This window comes from Zeus faber, assembly GCF_960531495.2.
Source record: "Zeus faber genome assembly, chromosome: 1".
Taxonomy (NCBI): domain Eukaryota; kingdom Metazoa; phylum Chordata; class Actinopteri; order Zeiformes; family Zeidae; genus Zeus; species Zeus faber.
Genome location: NC_137193.1, coordinates 16,110,628 through 16,133,002, shown reverse-complemented (window position 1 = coordinate 16,133,002; position 22,375 = coordinate 16,110,628). Strand labels below are relative to the sequence as shown.

At 47.1% G+C, this 22,375-nt stretch overlaps 1 protein-coding gene across 1 annotated transcript in view; it reads right to left on the bottom strand.

Moving 5' to 3' along the window:
- ptprfa (protein tyrosine phosphatase receptor type Fa) overlaps positions 1 to 22,375 on the bottom strand; it is a 196,385-nt gene that overhangs the window by 90,695 nt on the left and 83,315 nt on the right. Inside the window, exons 5-6 of the mRNA XM_080017516.1 lie at positions 9,458 to 9,646; positions 3,383 to 3,493 (exon numbers count right to left, since the gene is read on the bottom strand). Of these exons, the coding sequence (XP_079873642.1) occupies positions 3,383 to 3,493; positions 9,458 to 9,646 (300 nt within the window). The remainder of the gene's footprint in view (positions 1 to 3,382; positions 3,494 to 9,457; positions 9,647 to 22,375) is intronic.

Here is a 22,375-nt window from a genome sequence, read left to right as displayed (position 1 = left end):
AATTAAAAAAGAACCAACCTTCCCGCTGATCTGAGTGGTGACATTTTGGTTTTGTGTGGTTTTGGATGGCAGGGTGCAATGGCCATGTGGGGGAATTAAGGAAAAAGTGAAACAGAAAAAAAAGAAAAATACAAGGAGAAAAAAAGGAATGGGAGGAAGAAGACAAGGAGAAACAGAGAGAGTAAAACAGGCAAATATCTGCTTATCCTTTAAACAAGTGATTATAATCATATGAGGGAGGAGTAACCAGTGCCTGGATTGAATACAAACACACACACACACACACACACACACACACACACACACTTACAGGAATGTCAAATTGCACATACAAACATACGGTATTGTTATGTTCATATTGCAAACCTGATAGAAATACAAAGCAAGAGGCTTTGAGGGGTGACACCCAGAAGCAGAGGATTGAAGGGAGTTCAGACAAAGAGCTCAGTCACACACACACACACACACACACACACACACACACACACACACACACACACACACACACACACACACACACACACACACACACACACACACACACACACATACACACATTCCTCCCCGTGCCATCCTCCAATGGAGTGAATACAGATGGCAGGTCTTGGCAATAAACCAACTTTGCTCACTACGTGAGGTTGCTTGGTGCTCTACCTGTTCTGTCTGCTGTCTTTCTTCTGGCAGAAGCAGATTAAACTGCAGCTCCTTCTATATCTGCAGAGCTGCTTTGTATTCAGACCAAGTTTACCACACTCCATTGGACTCATAATGTCCATAAGGTCTATTGGAATGTATCGCCTGGTACATGACCAGAAGCCGAGAGTTGTGTTATTAACTGGAGGTTTTAAAGTCAACGGCTTAAATTGGGCTTGGCCCCTGACCCTGGGTTGGACCCACACTCCGTTGTGTGGAACTCAAAGCGCATGTCTTTGAGTTCCCTGGATTTTTAAAGGATAGTTTCGCTATTATTCAACCCAAGTTGGTTCCCGTCATTTCTAACTACCATAGCACAGCCTCAATGAATGCTTTACTAGTAAGAAACTTACCACTCTCATGCAGCATCTCACTATGCCATATGCAGTCCAATGGGGCAAACGTTTAAGCCTTAAAAAAAAAAGTTTGAATCTACTGTTTGAAAAGAGGAAGCTCACAATTTGGACTTTATACTGCGTGTTAAATTGATGATATCTCAAACACCGCAATTTTTCAGGGTTATTTTCAGGGATTTATTGGCTCGTTTGCACTACCAAAAATCATTTGTTTCACTACATCTGTGCAAATGTAAGAGAGACTAGAAACAGGAAGTTACTGGTAACCCACTGTAGCCAGTAACGTTACGATATGGATGTAGTGCAGCAACGGCAAAAAATAGCGTTTAATAAAATGCAATTTACTATTATTCAAAATAGGTTTGACTATGTGAAATGTGTCACTACAGTATGATGTGAGGTTCCCATTTTTAAAAAGGAAATTTAACTTTTTTTTTTTTTTCGGCTTTGGTCCACCTTTTTATTAAGCCCTGGGTATAAAAAATAGCGAACCCTTTCCTTTGAAGTGAGTGTTCAAATTGGTTTCTATGATAAATTACATCAGCGGCTCATATCACTCACCTGTCATTAGCCCTTTAACACCAAGTTAAGGCTCTGGGTGCTCTGTAGAGCCTCACTTGGGACCAAAACAATTGAATCCTCTTTTACGCTCCGCAAACAAACAAACCAGCAAGGACACCAGGACACCGACGGGCACAGACGGAGCAAGGCACATTAAAAAGTGAGTGCAGAGATAGAGACAGGGAACGTTTTCTAGTGATACGAGGATAAGCGCATTTGAGACGCATCATATACGGCTGGCGTATATGATCATATAACACTTTAGAGTGCGTGTGGGAGGCAGGAGCGAGGAACTCCAAACACAGAGTTAAAGAAATCAAAAAATAACTGCTCGAGAAGGAGTATGAAAGGCGGTTAAAAAGAAATACGGCTATGTGAAAATTTGGGAGGGGAAAATCCACACGCAATTCTCATCCGCCACATGTCGGAGGCCGTGGAGATGCAGGTAAAACAAAATGACAAGTTAGTGGAAAACCTCGGGAGATCGTTCACAGAGAATTTCACAGAAAGGGGAAAACAGAAAAAAAAAAAAAAAAAAACCTGAGAAAATAAATAATACCGACATGGAGAAAAACATTTCCGCCGTCATGGTAAGGAGTAAGGAGAATTCCACCTGATCGCCAGGCAGGCAAAGACAAAGCAGTTATCCCTTAAAAAAATGGTTATAATGTGCATTTTAAGATCAGGCATTAGAAGAAGTTAACAAACAATAGGATAGTTAGAAATAAGAAAAGCACATTTGAAACAGTACTTTTTTCATATGCAGTTCTAATGTTTGGGTGGACACGCTGTGAAATATGGAACAAAGTATCTTCATTTACATATTTAATTGCCCTTAAATGTGTTCATGTACACACACACACACACACACACACACACACACATACACAAGCAGAAACAATTGAATCCATCAATATATTGAAGGTAACAGCCAAGCTTACCTGATAAATTAACTCTAATTAATTGAAGTGTCATGTATAATGCGGTGCCAAAAGCAACAATCGAGACATCTAAAACAGTATCTCCTCGACAGTAAAACGCTGATGGCAGGATACAATTGTGAAAAGATTTTGGTAATAACGGCCAATCTGATATTAAAGGCAATTTGTAAGGGGCCGCACGACATCACGGAGCAGCGTCAACTGGAACCGTCTGCTGGATGAATAAAGCCAGCCGTGAATCACCCCCGCGCTTTGAAAAATTTGCCTTTGAGGAACCTGATAATCGCTCGGCGCTAATTGACTTGTTTGTTGCCAAGGTCTGTTCAAAATGGGAAGCCCTCGGGCTCGGTTTTCATCCTGACGGCTTTAATGCGGCCGTTAGCTGGATTTTTTTTTTTTTTCACAGGGTGAGGGGGATTTCCTTCCCAGAATTCCCTTTTGCACATTAAAAAAAAATAAATAAAAACAAGGGGGGCGGGCAGCAAGTGTCCAGGTGTCTCACACTCGCACGCGCGCACACACACACACACACACACACACACACACACACACACAGGCAGTCAAAACATCACTCCTCTGAGGTGATGGGCGGGTCACACCACCTCCCCCAAAAAAAGGCAACAACACCGATCACCAGCCAGTGGACAAAGAGGAGACGAGGAGACCAGAGAGAGTCGGAGGGAAAGGAAATGAGCGTGAGAATGTATTTGGTTTTTTTTTTCGGGGGAAGGGCAGGCATTGACATGTTAGGAGCTCCCGAGGCGGGTCCTCTCTCGCTGTGTGAGGGCTGTGGGTGGATGGGTTGGGGGGGGGGGGGGGTATGTGTCTTACCTCGCACGTAGAGGTTGGCAGGGGCCGAGTAGCGGGTCCCGGCGCTGTTGACGGCCACGCACTCGTACTTGCCCTGGTCCGACTCCTCGCTGTTCTCGATCTGCAGCGCTCCTGGGGGGGGGGGGGGGGGGGAGGACGGACGGACATTGACATCAATCTCTATTCGTCTAGAACACACACACACACACACACACACACACACACAGACACACAGAAAGAAAGAAACAATCGTCCCCCCCAAATTCGGCACAAGAAACACTTGTTTAGCGGAATCGGAGTGTCTTCACTCACACCTGTCTGACGATACATTTGAGCGAGACGCGCGTCTTTTTTGCGACCGTGCCGCTCAGATTGCGATGGAAGGATCCAAATTTTGCATCTGAAATGTGGGGGGAATATATAGAAGAATGTATCATCGCATACAGCAGTGCTTTTTCAACCACTGTGTAGTTGAAATGAGCTCTTTGTGTCGCAAGGTCAAAATTGCCCAAGTTTCTCATTGAACGCGAGAACCGTTCGGCGTGACCTTTTGAGATTCGGTTCTTGGCCGAGTCACCCAGTAAAAAAGAGTCGTTTGATTTCTCAGACTCTTTGTCCGTTTGATTCAGTCGGTGTAAAGTCGGGTTGTTTACGCAGCCTTGTCTAGGGTGTGGGAAATTGGGCCCGGGATCAAAGGTGGGTGTAGGCCCGTTGCTGGTGAGAGCAATCAACGAGCAACAGGTAAATCACCCATCGCCACACACACACAGGGGGAGCCTCTGTTATGATATGTTCATCTATGTTACATCTTGCCCACTCTCTACAATAAACTGGCGTCTTTGCAACATCTCTGCCTGCGTCTCTGTGTCGGAGGGCCTTGAAAACTAAAATGAGCGACTCCCCCTGCTCCTGTTGTCATTGCTGCGCCTTATTACTCACCGGGGCTGGCTTAACTACTATTATCTTAACATTTTCTTATTCACGGGCACAGCAGGTGTAAAACATCCGCAATCACTCGCGCTGTCATTTTCGGAGCTCTGTCGAGGTGCCAGCCAATTGGGTAAGCGGATCATTGCCGAACAGCTTTCACCGCCTCCACTTTCACTCACCCCAGGTGTCGGGGCAGCGACACGGACGCTAAACTGCCAGCGAAATCACAGATCAACGGCGTATTATATTTTGGTCTGGTAGCGCATATGTTTTCCCTTCCCCTGGTGATGAGTGCTGTGTCCCAGAGCACGTCCCGGAAGAATCCGAACGGAAACAGGAGATAAAATAAGGAAGACAAAAAATAAAAAAACACTTACCTGAAACCAGAGAATGTCAACTACAATTCAACGAGGTTTGCATTCAATACACTTGACGATGGAATTGATACACACAGCCGCTCATGTAGCGAGCAGAGATGCAGCTCAGACAGAAAGCATGAGTTGGCGGCTCCTGCGATTTCTTTCGAAATGTGACACATACACACACACACACACACACACACACACACACACACACGCGCGCGCATCATGCAAGTTTTTACGCGACTGGTGGACAATGATCAAAGAGCGGCGGATTAAAAAATATATATTTGAGAATATATTTCCTACGATGTGTCATGAGATGGGTTTTGTCACAGGATGTTTGATAGTAGCTGACATAGAAGAAGAGAAAGGGAATCATTAAAACAGAAAAAAAAAAATATATATATATATATATATATGAGAAGAAATTGACCAAGATCAGGGAAGTTTTGTCTTAAAAAACTGCCTGGCGGTGGAGAGGCAGCCAATCAGAGGACGGGGTGGGGGGGGGGGGGGATTCTGTCTGAGAGGGAAGTTACGTACGCACACGCACACGTACACACACACACACACACACACACACACACACACACACACACACACACACACACACACAAGTCTAACCGTCCCTCAATCTGAATATGAAGTTGAAGACATCAGATCTTAGACAGTTGGACACATGGTTCTTTTGTTTGGGACTGCAGTGGCGGCGGGGAGGCGGGAGGGGAGGGAGGGAGGAGCAGAGCCAGAGTCTCCGTCTCAACGTCTCTGCCTCGCGATATCCCTCCCTCCCTCCCTCCCTCCCTCCCCTGTGGACCGTCTGGCTAATCTAGAAGGTGGCGCTCTGCCACTTCTCCAGGTGGCAGCCACTCATTACCAGAACGTGTCTTTTTGTCACTTGTCACTTGAGAAATTCCACCGGGCAGTGGTCGGCTCTGACGTCTTCTCAGTGCGCGTGTGTATGTATATAAATATATTTATTTATATACTTGGGGAAAGTGATCCTGCCGTGATACTTCCTCCCGTACCCATTGAGGGACTTTTTTTGGGGGGAGGACGACTAGCTGAAGCTGCTCTCTCTCTCTCTCTCTCTGCTGCGGGGGAGGACAGCGTTGTCGGGCAGAGGTCACCGGGTGGTCACCTTAGCACCGGGGTCCACCAGAGCTCGGGACCACGCCCAATTTGTCAGCGACACGTGCCTCGTTAACAGACATCAAATAAGTTGTGGCTGGAAAATATTCAGTAAAAATATTATACATATACTGTATATATATGGCAGGAGCTGCCGCTGCCATAAATAAATAGAGAAAATAAATAACTAAACAATGAAACACATAAACAAACAAACAAATGCTGATTGTCATCCTTCTAAAAGAGCCTTTTAGTTTTGTATAATGCATTTTTTTTTCTTTTGAAATCGTCTCCAGGTCTCAACCCTGCGTGGGATTGGAAGTGGCTGCAACCCCGCCGGGCTTCGTTAGAAGGATCAACCAAACACACGTACGAGATGCACTCGTGTGTTCAAGTCGGTGCTCATGGCTGAGACATACAGTGTAACGACCGGGGGGAGGGGAGGTGGGGGTGCCGTGGGCTGAGGGATGGAGGTGGAGGAGGAGGCAGGTCGGTGGCTGTGGACAAAGAGGACGAGTGATGTGAGAGAGAGAGAGAGAGGGGGGGGGGGGGGATGAGCACAAGCGTTTGACGTTTTCTGCACCCGGCATTCTTACCTCTGATCGGTGTACCACCTGGTGAGGTAATGTGAATGCAAACAGGATTAAAGAAAAGCATTAGTAGAGAGAAAGGAGGAATAGGTGTGTGTGTGTGTGTGTGTGTGTGTATGTGTGTGTGTGTGTGTGTGTGTGTGCGTGTGTGCGTGTGCGTGTGTGTGTGTGAGCGCGCGTGTGTCAGTGCGACAGGAGTGACAGGGACAGAAAGAGAGGCAAAAAGCAGAGCATAGACCGTTCTAATCCGCTTTTGACAGCGGCGGCAAAAGACGACGACGACGCGCGACCGAGTCGTCGCTTGAGGCCATCGATGGAATGTCGAACGCGTCGCAAATAGGGAATCGGAGGCGGTTGTGTTTGTTGGGGAAACCAACTCTTACTGTACCCTCCCCTTCCCATGTTTGTTATCCAAATTCCCTACAGCGCCTATGCCCATAAATAATAGCGACGACGCACCGTGTGTGTTGGGTTCCCTTGGCAACGGCCGCCCACCTTTGGATCGCGCTGCTGCCTGTTTGCTTTTGTCTGCTCGGGTGTTTACTCTGCACACCTGGCCGCGCGCCGCTGTGGTACGACGACCAAACTACTTATTGCCACCGCCGCCCGCACCTGTCTGGGTGTTTTTTTTGGTTTGTTTTTTTTCCTAGCCGGCACCTGGATATTCGATCCTCGACCCCTGACCCCCGGAAGCGGCGGGCGACTCGGCGGCTCTAAAGCTGAGGCAATTACTTTATTTGTTTGTTTCTCTTGTCCTCCCGCTGCGTGGTGTGGTTGTTCAGCGTCCTGATACAACCCGCAGCACCGTCTCTGATGCAACACGGAGAAACCTGCGGACGGGCGGGGAAGCTCCGCGCCCGCCATCCGGGTCTGGTCGAAATGGGGTTTGATACGGATCGGCGTGGTGTTCAGCTCGTCTCACCTTTTTATTCATTTATGAAGCCCTTTGAGACTCGCGGTGGTAAACCCCTCTATTACTATTACATTGTGGCATATCAGACCACGTTGCCACAAGCGGTCGTTACCGCTGAAGATGCCAGAGATCTGGATAATAATAATCCGAGGCCAAAAGGAGATCCGAGCAGACATAGTGTTGTTGTGGGGAGGGGTGGTTAGGTGGTGAGAGAGAGACAGGAGAGGAGTTCCTGGAAGCCGTGTTCTTTCCCGCCAGAGCGAGGCGGCGACAGCGGCAGAACCAAAGCAGCTTCCAGGAGGGGACCGGGGGGGCGGGCGGGGGGACGGTGGGGACTGAGACCGGGCCATGTTGTGAGGGCGGCGCTTCCGCGCCGAGCATGTCAGCGGTGGCGGCATGGCGGGTCTCAGCGTTGCGACACTCATTGTGAAAAATAATAGGATTTTATTATGTTTTCACAATTGAGGACGGGAACGAGGTCATTGGCAATGTTGTCTTTTGTCAACAAACTCTGGTGACTGGTGAGTCCGTTCCGTTCGGCTGGTAGTATTGCACTTGCAAATGCTTCATAGTCCATTGTACCATCTCCGTGGAATACTTGATTCTGATTGATCAATGGCGGCAATCAGCGCTCAATTATTTCTGAATAATGACCGCTGTCTGTTAATAATGACCATTGTCATTCTGCGCCTGGACTCACATCCCTTGTCTAGCCTACATGCTAATGCTAACACTTGCGGCACCATCTTGTTACACTGCCCAGAAACCACAATGGAAGACTTTAAGATATGAATGTGAATACGTCCAATTTCGCATAAATATCTTTGAGGGCAACGTTTGTGAGTTGTTTTTTTTTTAGCTACATTGTTGCATCCAGTCGGCCACTATCACAAAATAACGCCCTTCAGTGTGACAGACAGTTTCGGGGGTTATTTTTCAATAATGAGCGGCTGGATACAGATTATTCCATTTACAACAGAGGAGCTCTGACCTAGAGGGCTAATTCCTTTCTGTGCATTTCACAACTAAATATCCGCTCCCCAGGAGAGTATCAAGCTGCGCTCTATCATTCGGGCCCATAATCATGAGGGAACAGCGTCAGGTTTTTCCCTCCTAATGTAACACAATGAGAACGGGACGCCTCCACCTTCCATTAATTTTGAGATAGCTCCGGCGCAGAATTGAAAAATGAGGCTATTAGCGTCCCCCGATGGATCAGAGTGATATAATTGGCAAACGCTAATTTTGCGGACAAAATGCGATCGCGCCGATACGCCGTTAATTGAATCTCGGTTGCGGCGCGCCGATCGGACAATTGCAAAGCGCCGACTTAGCGCGGCGCCGCATGCTCCGCCTCCCGCCCCCCCCCGCCATTGTAACCGAGGAGAGTTATGGCGCCGTACCAGCCGAACCATCTGTGCCCGCCTTGCTGCGAGGGTCGCCGCGTGGACGTCGGGAGAGCCACCGAACAACGCGCGGAAACAAATTGCGACGCTGCAGAGTTAATAATGCAGGGCGTATTTGTCCTTACCGAAGGCCAGCGCTGTGGCACCGAAAAAAAAAGAGGAAAGAGAAGAAGAAGAAGAAAAAACTCAAAGCACGGACTTCAAAGCCAGCCGTATCCCAGAGCTTGTCTCCCGGCCTGTCCTGATGCTCAATTTTAAGATTAGACGAACTCGGGGAAGGCAGCCTCGGGTGTACAGCGCTGAGGAAAATCGGTCTCCCCTCCCTGCCGTGACGGTTGGCAAGACAGTTTGGCGAGGCAGCCCGGAGACGTCCGCTCTCTTGACACAGAAGGAAGAGAGGGACTACGGACGGGCTTTTCTGTAGCTAAACTATTTAGAATAGAGCTGTCTGAGTCCTCTGTAAGGCGCGCGCATGTGTGTGTGTGTGCGCGTGCGGAATATTTCACTTGGAATATTTCCATCTCTCGGAGCTTCAATCGCCCCGCTTGGCGAAGGTTTATTAATGTTTTAAAAATGAGCCATTACTCAGGTGTTAGAAACCGCCAGCACTGCGGTGATAATTCCTGATTCCAAAGAAAGCCAATAAATTGTGCTTTCCCCCCCCCCCCCGCTCTGTGGTACCGTCCTGGGCTTGGGAGGAACCTCGCCAACAAAGCAAAAAAAAGCAGGATGGCGGGATCCATGAAAAGTTGGCGACACTTTACCTGAGCGGAGCTGCTTTATTCGCCCGTTGCTGATGTTGATGTCGACGGGGAGGAAGTCTTTGAACCAGGAGATCTCGGGGTCCGGGTTGCCACTGGCGGCGCACAGCATGGTGGCCGTCCGGGTCTTCTCCACAACCTTCAGCTGGGGGCCCATATCGATGGTGGGGAAACCGTGGGGGACCTGGTCCTCTGCGACAAAAGACAAAAGACAAAGGCAAACAATGGCCAGCACTGAAGACATAGCAAACAGGGAGGATGAATCACATCACCACACCGACCCCGGTGACTCGCCCTTCCTGCCCCCCCAAAAAAAAGAACCCCACTACATTCGTGAAATGGGGTGATAATGTGAAACATCTCCGGGTTAAGGCATGACTAATCCCCCCCCTTTCTGAATTTCCCCGTCATGGTAGTATGCAAGCAGGAGGGGTCGGAAGATACAATCCAACCCCTACCGAAAGCAGTTCCCCCGCTCTCGGCTCGGATAATTCCTACGACCGAGTGCGGTCAAATTCCTGTGCAAATGGTGGATAAGATATAGTTTAAAAAAGTAATAATAATAATAATCATCCATGCCCCCAGAATCCTATTCCATGTCTCAGGATTCAAGCAAACCTGCACAGCCTCACCGAAACCGTTTTGATTGTTCCACCGTTTGAAAAACAACGACCTTGAACTGCGTGGGACTGTGTGGTAATGAGTGTTTGTCACAATCCAATGGAAAAGGGTTTTTGTTGCATAAAAGAGTTAAAAAGTTCTGCCCATTGCTGTTTCACACATGACTGACAATGAATAGTGTATAATTGAGGAGGCAGATTTGTCACATACGCCATTAGTGTCAGAAGACAGCGGCCTAATGCCAGATGAGGGATGATGACAGTGCATGCCGATTGAATATTGTCATCCGCAGACAATGGAGGCTTGAGACTCGTTTTTTAGAATTTCTTAGAAATGATGGCAATCAGTGTGCGGCTTAAAGGGCCATAATTAAACTAAATGATAACCGTAAGCACATTCAAGCTCGAGGGACACCTTGACATTTCACAATTTCAGCCCATTGTTTCTGCCGGCGTCGTCTTTGGCGCACTCTGTTCGATAAAAAAGCGCCGCTAAAACAAATGGCGTCTATTTACGTGGCCACGCGACTCGGGACCTATGTCACATTGCCTTTTTCCCTTCAGTGCGACAAGCGGAGATGAAAACCAGATCAAAAAACCTCCTCGCGCTCACGAGAATGCCCGTGGCCAGAGATTTACCGCTTAATACACATAAATAGCATAACGGGATGACGTCGAATAAATACGTCACCGATTTATCTGGAAACAAGAGGGATCTGGTCGGAGCCTGCTGCCTCGCTCAACAGCAACAAGGGATTCAGGATCGGAAGCAGATGCTGTAGATTCCTCCTCAAATCCGACGGAGCACAGTGTGACAAGTGACAGCGGGCTCTCTAATAGAGAGCTTTTAAATTGGCGGGCTGACAGAGGAGAGGGAGGTTTTCCCGGTGGTAAGTAGAGTACAAATGGCAAATAAAACCTGTGGGGACACCGGGAGGGGCTGGCGGGCGGACAGATTTGCGTTGGCAGAGGGAAACTCAGTGTATCAATCGCGTTCGCCGTTCTTCTGACAATGGGGGAAGAGCGATCTGTCCCTTTCCAACGATGCAAACAGAAAAATAAAAAAAAAGAGCTGCGTCGTTTGTTTGCAGTGTCTGCGTTTGAATTCTAGGTTCTCTCCCTATGACAGTGCTTGCGGAATGTGGGGAGACGCCCACCGCTGCTTTTTTTGCGGCGCTCTTACAACGAATGAGGCCAAAACGGAAACAGTTTCTTTAGTTTGAGTTGGGTAATTCAGGTCCGTTTTGATTCACGCGTTGTGCATGTAAAGTAAGTATTATTTATCTGCGCTGCTGAGATTACCGCCTCCTGTCTCGGCTTTTTTTTAGATCCGGTAGAACCAGTAGTTTACTCACTTTCCATCTGAAATTGCAAGCTGTCCCCCTACTAGGCTACAATCATTTGTCAGGATTTTCTTTTAAAATCCAGTTAATGCAAGAAAAATTACATTAACTGGAAAATGAGTTAGAGCTAAAGAATGAATCTGTAATGGCAAGGTGCTATCTTTTTAAAAAATATATTCAAACATAATGATTTGAGCAGAATGAAGATCTTCGTATGTATTTTTTATGGCCTAAGACACGGTGAGACTTTTATATCTGGTAAGTTGATCATGGAACACTCTTACTTCTACAGCACATTGGTCAATCAACACGGGTGGAGAGGAAAATAAAGCCATTTCTCTTTTTGCCCGTGAATCAGTAGAGGCATGCGCTTCAATAGGTGCTGAAAGAGCATGTTATCCTAGTGGGAGAAAAGTCATACAAACCTAGAGAGCGGAAGGAGGAAATAAAAGACAAAATAAACATTGGGCTGAAACTCTATAACCTCCATCTCATCTCGAATGACACGTTCCCATCTCACGACAACGGGGACCACGAATTAAAGGCATTCCCCATGACAAAGGAAAAATAGCTGGTTACTTATGTAGGCCTCTCAGGACACTTGATATCTATGTGTATGATATTTAACCAGGGATTATACTTACTATGCGTGTGTAACAGGTTAGGGGGGTGGGATTCAAAATACCTTAAAATATATATTTTGAGACGCAGCTCAGCGGTGAGCCGATGGGAGACACAGAGAGAAGTGCCATTGTGTCCTGCCTGTCTGGCTGTCGGTCCGGCCGAATTTGAAGAATAATCGCGTGCTGACACTGTCTGTCCACTCCCGTCATTCGGTGGGTTGGGGGATGGGGGCAAGTAATCCAAACCTTTTCACTGTTCCAAAGCCAATGACCCAACTACCTGAAAACTTGAAAACTATCCTACCTCACCAAGAAAAGAAAAATCAGCCTGCGTGGCTTTAACCCCGCAAAGCCTTTGTGTGCACCTCGGCATGGACACATTTCAATACACTCCATCGAAACAAACTTGAAGGAGTGATGGAAAAACAAGCTTTTGCATTAAATTGTTGTTGCAGTTGCTCTTGGTATCTTTCCGCTATTGCTCAGGAGGGATGAATGAAGAACTCTCTCTCTCTCTCTCTCTCTCTCTCTCTCTCTCTCTCTCTCTCTCTCTCTCTCTCTCTCTCTCTCTATTTCACCAATTTACAAGAAACATCGCCAGTTTCAAAAATACCAATAAACATTTAATCTCCCATTACTTTGCACTTTGGACCTTCCACTGAAGAAATATCTCCTAAGCCACCTGTTTTCTGTTTTTCAGTTCAAGAACTGTTTACCTGTAAATGAATTGAAAACGACACTCCGCTGCTGTTTAAAGTGACACCCTATATGCAGACTAAACTTCAATACTTGAACAGTCCGTACACCCCTTCAAGGGACACACCCAGATCTACACATATTGGAGCTAAATTGAAATGCCACCGACCATTTGTTGGTTTATTTGGGGGTTGAGGTGCATTGACTCAGAACACAAGGGTTATCAAAGGGAAAAAAAAAAAAAACTGGGGAAGGGGGATAGCCAGGAGGTTTGAAATATTACTATAGGACACCAACGCATAGTAGGAATCATCTTGCACCGGGTGAATTGTTTAAAAGGCTCAAGGGCGGCAGTGCTTACAGCAAAAATAAGTCTCTGGCATGGGAGCGCAATTACAGTTCATACGGAGGAAAAAGACCCGACACAAAATGTACAACCTACACAACCTACACAAACCCTCCACACAAACTGTGCCCTTCTGCTGCCGCCGAATGTTCCATCAGTTCAGTATGGGTGTGCGGCTCCGTAATGGAACTGATTTAGAAAAAAGAAAAACACAGCTGGCAACTGCGCTGCTGTGTGCAGGTCTAGACATCCTTTCGGTCTGTGTCTGTATATATTTGCCTGTGGGGAGCAAGGGAGCTCTGTCAGTCGGAGACAGCCGCCGTCTCAGACTGCGGCTTGAAAGTGGAAAAAGTTCTGAAAGGTCCACCGTGAGAGGGGGGGGGGCTACCGAGATCAAAATGGTTGGACCTGTCTCTCCGCGGCTCGCGCCCGCCTACCCGCTGACGCTTTGTTCGTGGGGATGTGAGCCAGACGGCGGGCAGGGACAGTGGGAGAATTCCCCAGTTACAAGGTTCACTGGCGGAGTGGGGCTGTGGCTGTGGGTGGGGTGAGACCCGAGATCCCAGATGGGGATCACTTGCAGCTCAGGAGTTCCCCTCGACTCGCCGTGGCTGGGAGGGAATATTTTCGACATGAAACAAGGCTGATGGATGTGACCGGGATGCGCTTTTTTTTTTTTTTTTTTTTTTTTTTAAACAAAAAACGGTGTCTACTGTTTCAGCCGTCCCTTGTTGTGGGCCGTAGGCTCTCCTGTTGTGGCGCGTAGATCTAAAGATTTAAGGCAAAACACTTCTCCTTAATAACTAAACCAATGTACTCCTTGAATTCAACTTCATATGTGTGGATTTTGGACAGAGTTTGCCATGATTAACCGCATCTTTAGCGAGCATCTTTAAATAAATATGCCAACGATAACATATGTTTCTGTGCTGGATAACATGTCGGTTCATTCCTCTTCTGCTCTTCTACTGTTCATTTTAGCAAAGGGAGACAGCAATGTCTGCTGCCGGGGACATCGCCTTTGACCCTAATGCCACGTGAAAACATGTGGCAGGCATTTCGAGGTGCCGAACACATGCCAGCTGATCAGTTTCCATCAGCAGTTAGAAAAAAATCACGGAAGCAAACCGGCCCACTTGTGCCCCCCCCGCACACTTTAGGGTCACATTTCGAAATCTGACATTTTTGTTATTTTACATGATAGGAAAGTTGGAATCAGAGCTTAAAAAACAAGGTATCGCTTGTGGGGCTCCAGCGCATATTGGAAGCTGTGACACATTAAAAATTAAGGTTTTGAAAACAGTTCCGAGAAATCAGCCTTTAAAGTATTAGAAGCATTTCCACACTTCTTCGGCACAAAATACACATTTAGAAACACAATTACTATTTTAAATGGCTACATTTGGATAGTGTTGTACTCCTTCAATGAGATAATGCTCAATTAATTTTTCTGAAATAATATTTGAATCACAAATTTATAAAGACTATCGCATACTGCATAATGCATACTTCAAATTAATCCTTTAATTTGAAGTTTAAGTAATTTTTTGCTCACTATACTAGCATGTCCCCTCTTCTATTCTGTACTTTCTAAACATTCCCATTTCCTGCATTTATTCTTTGATAACAATGATAGTGTTGAGGAAGTGGCCCGTTTCACCAGAAAACAACAATTCCCATAATGCAAATGGAAGGGTCCTACCAGCCATTTGCATTCTGGGAAATGGTGTAGCGGGAGCACCCTGTTCCGCTGCCTCTCGCTGCCAGTTCCGCAATATGATTGAGAGCGTCTACCGCCCTCTCCTCATAATCCACAACAACACAGAGATGATGTTTTCACGGAGAAGTGAATTATAATTAATTTGTTGTTGTTTCTTTAAACATTGTTTACGGAAGTGGCGTCTGCTCTTCTTCTTCGTGTCCTCTGAGGCGTTGCAGCACAACAATAACCCGCGAGGAAGACACGGTGCAGTCCGGGTTCATTTATAAACTAGTTTTTATCAAAACAGGCTCACATTCTGACTTGACATCACTGTGTATATCAAAGGATTATCTCGATCCGCATGTTTGCAGCGAAGGGAACCGTAAAACCGTTTGTTCGACAATTTGAGTTCAACAAGAGTGGGGAGTTACTCAACGAATGCTGATAGATCAAGTAGCATCGACCTTTTAGCATTTATCTAATATTTAGAAATCAAACTCAGTGAAAATAAGTTGAGGGATAGAAAACAACTTGAGGTACATAAATCTGCTAAATCTGCAAAATGTGCCGGGTTAGGATGTGGTGGGTCACATACGGATCAGGCCGATCTAGATGTTAAGGGAAAGAACACAAACCTCCTGTGCCTTGGTAGTTGTAGTGAACCTACCCAATCAATCTCTAATTAAGAAAAATACTGGAGCGGGAGCCCCTGTGGGTTAACTGGGTGCTTTTAAATAAGGTCTTCTTTTTCTGGCATTTAACAGAAGCACTTCCATGTGTGGGGGGGAAACGGGTAAATAACAAGTCTGCTGAAGGATGCGAGAGCTGGAGCAAGAGGGAGAGTTCATTGGCAGGGAGTCCAGAGCATTTGACCGGTGGGGCAGCGATTCAGAGCCACAACAAGCAGCCCCCATGTGCGCCGTTCTAATGGGCAGAGATGGACTCTGGCAGGATCGCGCCGCTCACACATTCATACCCACCCTCAGCCCAAAGCACCACAAACTGACACCTTGTGGCCTTTATGGCCTTCACACCTTGGCGCCTCAACGCTGCATCCAGGGCGGGCTCGACCTGGACAACCGCTCAGAGCATTCCTCTAAAGCCAGAGCGACTGGCTCGTGGCCTCGCTACAGACACGTAGCCTTTTGGCATAATGTTCTCTGAGAGCGGTTCCTCCAACCTGTTTATGGCGGACTGGAGCCCGGACACCTTCAAGGTCTTTCTTGACCTCTACCCCCTCATGCAGATAAGTACAGCCGGTCATGTCATTTATAGATATGCGTAACATTCCATCCGAGGTGGGGCCACCAAGTTCAGGGAGTCCTTCCAGTCCTGAATTTTGGGTCAACCATTCTGGACAACCCAGAGGTTCGACAACCAATTATGGTGGGGGTGTGTCTCTAAGTGGAATACACTATTATTCAAAACAAATAACATCTGGTGACGCTAGGTTTCAACGAAAAATTACAATTTGCATATTTTAAGATACATGTCATCACTTAGGCCATCAGTAATCAGTAATATTGGCATATTTAATGACAAATAGCTGTGTGGTCACAAAACCCTGATTCAAAGTAATTAACATTTTTGATCATTAAATCTAGAATATACTTTTAAACTAATGATCTTGTTGCGCAGAATTTTGATTCCTTGTCCTGAGTGACAAGAAATGCAGATTTGTAACACACATTGATGTTTGTCATCAAATGTGCAAATATAATCAATTAACAAACATTCTAGCCAATGTGGTGTTTAGACCATGAATCGCTTCAAATAATGACTAACTTATATAATGAATTACTAATAATATATATACCTGTGTACATGGACGTTTACTAGTTGCACCCACCCTTGTTATAAGGAAAAGGTTCAGGATATCATTACTTTACTGTCAAAAATATTGAATAGGAACTGCACCACGAGCCCACACCCACTCCTTTCTCTTGATGGAATCTCTGTGGTGCAACTGGTTAGCACGTTTGGTCCCTCAAAGGGCGGAGGTCAAGTCCACCTCAGGACTTGGGTTTCAGTGGTGTGGTCAACTCCTCCTACGGAGAGAACTATATTATCGCGTACAATGTTTAACAGTACCTGCACAAGGAGCCCACGCCCACTCCTCTGTCGGAAGGGCGTTTCTGTGGTGCAACAGGTCTGCGCATGCGGTTGTCATTCTAATGGGTAGAGGTTGGAGCCCACCCAGGGTTTCAGTGTAGCCGAGTAGTCCCACTAATATATTGAGGGCAGAATCATATTATTGCCAACAACGCTGAATAGCACCTGCGCAAGGAGTCGAGGCCCACTTTTGTTTCTCTGTGGCGCAATTTGGTTGGAAGGATGGAGGTTGGAGCCCACTCAGGAACACCACCTGTGCAATATGCACTCTGGGCTACCACCAATTATTGTCATGAATAAGTCATGGACATGATGTCATCGATTTGTCGTTATACCGGTGGAAAGATGGAACCTTTGTACAACGCCTTATAATAAGGCAGCAAAAATTCAAACCGACACCGGTCGGTAAAATAGTTGAAAAGACTTCCTGCCGTGCTCTCTGGATACCTGCTCCCAGTGAAAGAAACAACAACCAGACGCGGCCTTCACTGTTTTTCTTCTTTTTTTTTTTCTTTTTCTTACGAAGCATAATTAGGCAAAGAGCTATATTTACAGTGTAATCCTCGCCTCTGTTCCCCCGGACAAACTCGTACAAATGAGCGGCCTCGCACACACTCCTTCACCTCCACGGACACAAATGAACCAAAGTACGTTAAGAGCGCCCGCACACACACACGTGCGCAGGCGCACACCCACGCTCACACTCACACACACACACACAACACACACGCGCACACACACGCACACACACAACACACACGCGCACACACACACACGCGCGCGCGCATGCACGTGTGCTAATAAGCCTTTAATAGCGGCTGTTTGAAGCGGAGCCTTTGAAGATGCCTCCCTGAGGTTCCTTTAAGTTAGAGCTAAGTTTGCTCGCTGGGCAGAGCTTCGTACTTTACGGGCGCGGCGCATCTGCATAATTACCAATCCACTGTTTGCATTTTCGGAGTTAGTTCAGCGAGCTGCCCCCCCGCTCCGTCGGCCATCTCGCACCCGAGTAATGGGGCCAAAGGGACGGCGTCCGAGGAAATAATTGGCAGGTAATTGGGCCGAGCAGTGCAGGCCACGCGTTAGCGAGAGCCGAGGCCGGCGCCGTTTACCGGTGAATCGGTCGCATTACAATATCTGAATAATGTGAAGGGGCGAAGAGAAGATTAACTAAGTAAATACTTTGTTCAGGCTGTGATGATTCAAAGATTAAAACTCCATCTCCGTCGGCCCAGAGACGAGCCGGGGAGGACGAGGCGGTCCCGGCGAGTAAACACCCCTTTTTTGTGTGTGTGCGTGTGTGTGTGTGTGTGTGCATGTGTATTATTTATTTAGTTATTTCTTACGGCAGGGTGAAATCTGATGGCTGTAATTGCCTCTTTATCAGCGCACAACATTCTGGCGCGCTGCGTGTGTGTGCCCGTGTTCCTGCGTGAGCGGAATGGCGCCGCTGCGCCACACACACACAATGACTCGGCGCTGGTGCATACCGGCGGCTATATTCGCCAGCGTTAACGTGTGTGCCCGGAAGGGCCCCGGCTCCGCCTGTCACGGAGCGATAAACCAGGGGACTACGATGGCAGATAGAGTTCGTCACACCCTGGATGTGGGGGGATAACTTTAACAGATGGATCCGATGCGTATTTGGGCAAAGTACAGAAATAGCGCGCGTGCCATGCGCGCTAATAAACACACGCACGCGCAGAAGAAGTTGTAATATTCTCCTGCCAAAGCAGTCTGGTTTGCTAATCTGGCGTTAGCCTGCTTTAGCCAAGGTCCAGTGTGACAGGTCAAATACATTTATATAAATTAGCATGGCGCTAACTAAGCTATCACATCATTAGTCAGCATAGTGCTACTCCATGTTAACTGTGTTGATAGATTTGTAAATATGTAAATTTTTTTGTAATACTGTTTTTGCTGCTGTAACACCTGAATTTCCCTCAGCTAAACCCGGGGATTTATCTGATGTTATCTTATTTCGTCGGATCTAATCCTAAAACCATTAATCACGATACCGTCTCAAATTCCATGTAGAAATCAAAGGTACCCGCTTGTTTACCCAAGGAAAAACTCCCGGAAATGGAGAAAAAAAAAAAAAAAACACGTATAAAGGAGCCTGGAGAAGGGGTCCATTAGGGCGCGGTCCCCCTCCCTTTCAGGATGGCCGGGCGGCGATGGATGTCGAGCGGGCCCCTGGAAACCTCTGCGGTAAAAGCTGCTTTCATGTACAGTATATCACATTGTCCGGCTCGGCCCGGCTAACGGTGCAGGGTTGCCTAAGACGTGCGTGCGTGCGTGCGTGCGTGCGTGCGCGTCTTTTTCCATCAGATTTTGCGGGACGGCATGAATATCTGATCTAAATCCCCCGATCCAAATGCATTCTGTGGAGTGCTCTTTGCTCAGCGTTCCAGAACCACAGCTCCCGCAGATAGCGCCCTCCTCCCCGCCCCTTTCGAGGACATTAATGCACCTGACGCACCAGCCACGTGTCATTCTCCGAGAGCTTGTCGCTGACAGACACGAACACCAAAAACCCCTTTCTAATGCAACGGCGGTGATCGGCAGCCTCTGCCGGGCAGGAAATGAAGAATGTCATTTCATTCTCCACCTAGTCGCAGCCTCCCCAAGCCTGATGGCAGGGAGGTCATAGCCAGCCTACGCTGGTGTGTGTGCGTGTGTGTGTGTGTGTGTGCGTGCGTGCGCGTGTGTGCGTGCGTGCGTGTGTGTGTGTGTCTAGTGGACGAGGCGTCGGTCAGGCTGCGCTGGCACACACACACCCACACACAGGCATTCGGCGAGACTGTTCATTTGCATAGTACAGTTTTGCGGCAGGTGCTTTGCAGACGGCGAGGGCTCCTACGCCCCCCCCCCCCCCGAGCCGGCTGCGGAGGGGACCCGATTTGTGCGGCATCGCCCGGAAAAAAAAAGACAGGAAGAGGTACCAAGTACAAGCAACGTCGGGCGTCCAGGGCAGGTGTCCTGCAAAGCCTCCTTAAGATTATTTATCACACACGAGTGGGAGAAGGGGAGAGAGAGAGAGAGAGAGTCTAAGAAATATGTGTGAGTATATATCTTAGAGCAGTAAAAGTTCCTGGGGGTGTGTGTGTGTGTGTGTGTGTGTGTGTGTGTGTGTGTGTGTGTGTGTGTGTGTGTGTGTGTGTGTGTGTGTGTGTGTGTGTGTGTGTGTGTGTGGAGGGGCGGGGGGTGTCCGGGGCTGCGGCCGCCTCGCTCCACCCGACCCGTGGCCTCTGTGGAGCTGCGGTGATGGATGAGAGTAATTACGCAGAACATCCGCTCGCGTAGCGCCAACAGAGGAGGGGCCGGGGTGACCTGCTGTCCGTGCCATATAATAACAGTAAAGCCCGAGCCGTGCGCTTCTGCTCCCGCCGCACCTGATCGCCTCCCAGCCACCACCCCCCTGCTCCATCACCTGGTTCCCCTGAGGGGCCGGGGCTCGGGGGCCCCAGGTTGGGAGTACCCCATCATCAGCGGGCTGTGGAGAAGCTGACCCCATTACCACTGAATTTATAAACAGATACCGGGGTTCCATCCCATCTATTGAAATAACACTGATATAACACTTAGACATTCTAATAACATAGTGAGTCCATACGCTCGCAGGGGTTTCACGACCACTGACCTTTACTGGTTGCCAAGTTTTTTCACAATACTAGTCGACTCGTACCTAATATGTGAGAGAGAAGCAGAGGGAGGAGTTTGCGCTTTGCTGCGCCGGCGCCTCCCAGCGCGACAACGTGAATTCGCAAACATTAAGAAAGCGATGACGCAAGCAGCGCTCCAAACGTCCAGCTAGGAGCCGGAGATGAAAGCGTTGTGGACGGCTGCTCAACTCAGTGTCGTGACGCCGATGGAGGCGCACCGACAGTCTTTACACCGCGCGTTCACACATCCGCCGTCCGGGATCTTTACTCACGACTGCCGGTCGGTTCCGCCGGGGGAGGTGTGCCCGTTTAGGCGGTTCGATTGTTTGGTCCGATTTTTGTTTTATACTGCATAGCTGAACGAAGACATAAATGTAAATACATACGTAGGCGCTAGATTGAACGACCTTGGACTGGTAATGCCTGGAGCCAGGAGGCGCAGGCCGCCCAAGTCAACTAGTTGGTGGAACCCCCAGTACATAGTAATAATTTATACCTTTTATACCTATAATAATAATAATAATAATAATAATAATAATAATAATAGTATTGCACTTTGTATATTCCGTATATTTGTTTATGTATTTCGCTAATTGTGTTCTGAATGTTTTGGCTATTTCTGTGTATTTGGCTATTTTCTTTAATTTAATGTAGTTTTCCTTTTCATTTTTATTTTTGACTCGGCCGAATAAACAGATTCTGATTCAGATTCTAATAATGATGCGGATGTTGTGTGGTATTTATCTAAATGCAGAGCGTAATATCTACCCCTTTGTAAAGACCAAGAGTAGCATGAAAAAATACTGAAAGAAGGGATGTGAATTATCTTGCAGGTGACTATATCAAGACAAATAATCTCTTAAAACAAATGTGGTCAATACTCCCATTTACATTTTTCCATCGATGTTTTTTCGCCGTACCGAAACATTTCGCACAAATTAAAGGCGGCCTCCTCTGTTCATAATCTATTTCCAGACGAGCTATTAATGAAGAGCATAAATAGAACTCTACGAAGAGAAAAGAGAGAGAAAACAGAAGCATAAAAGTAGACGCTCAAGAGGCGCCAACGCGGAAAAAGCGAGAGAAACACTGCGGGACCAATTCGCAAAGAATGAATGAATTGCAAAACCGATTGCGGCCACTATCTGCGCCGTCTTAGCGTAATTTTTAGGTTTATATGCAGTGACTATAAAACATTTGAATACTGTAGTATGAGTAAATCTAAAATAAAACGTACTCTTCCCACATAGCTCATTTATTAAATTAATAAAATGTCTATATATTTACATTTTTACTTAAGAAATTCAAGTTGTCATTGAATCTTAATATTACAATATAGAAATGATGACACTTCATTTCATATATTTTACTCTACCACAAAGTTTATTCTTCTCAGTGCTTGCCGAACACGGCGGCTTTTCGAAAGCGGCAGCTCCGGGCCGCCGTGGAGCTGTCCATGGTCCTATACTGTGAGGTTCAATGCCACCTGTGGTTCAGTTTTGACCACCTTGACCACTATCGCTATTCCCTGTAAAGTTCTGTTGTTTTTTTTCGATAAATTTGGAGTTTATTAGGAGTTATGTAACCGTCTTTTATCAACGTTTGTAAAACTTTTTTTGTACAATAAATTATTCAGTTTCAACAATTTGCTTTTGAAGTGCATTTTAGAAACCACGCTGCAGTTCAGCGTTTGCGGGTGGCTTTGTGAATTAGATGCTCGCTTTTAATGTTATTTGCTCCGGTTTGGCGACCGCGTAAGCAGCACAATCCTTCCGTGAGCTCGCCCCAGAGTGTGTACGAGTTCAGCTGTCTGAACG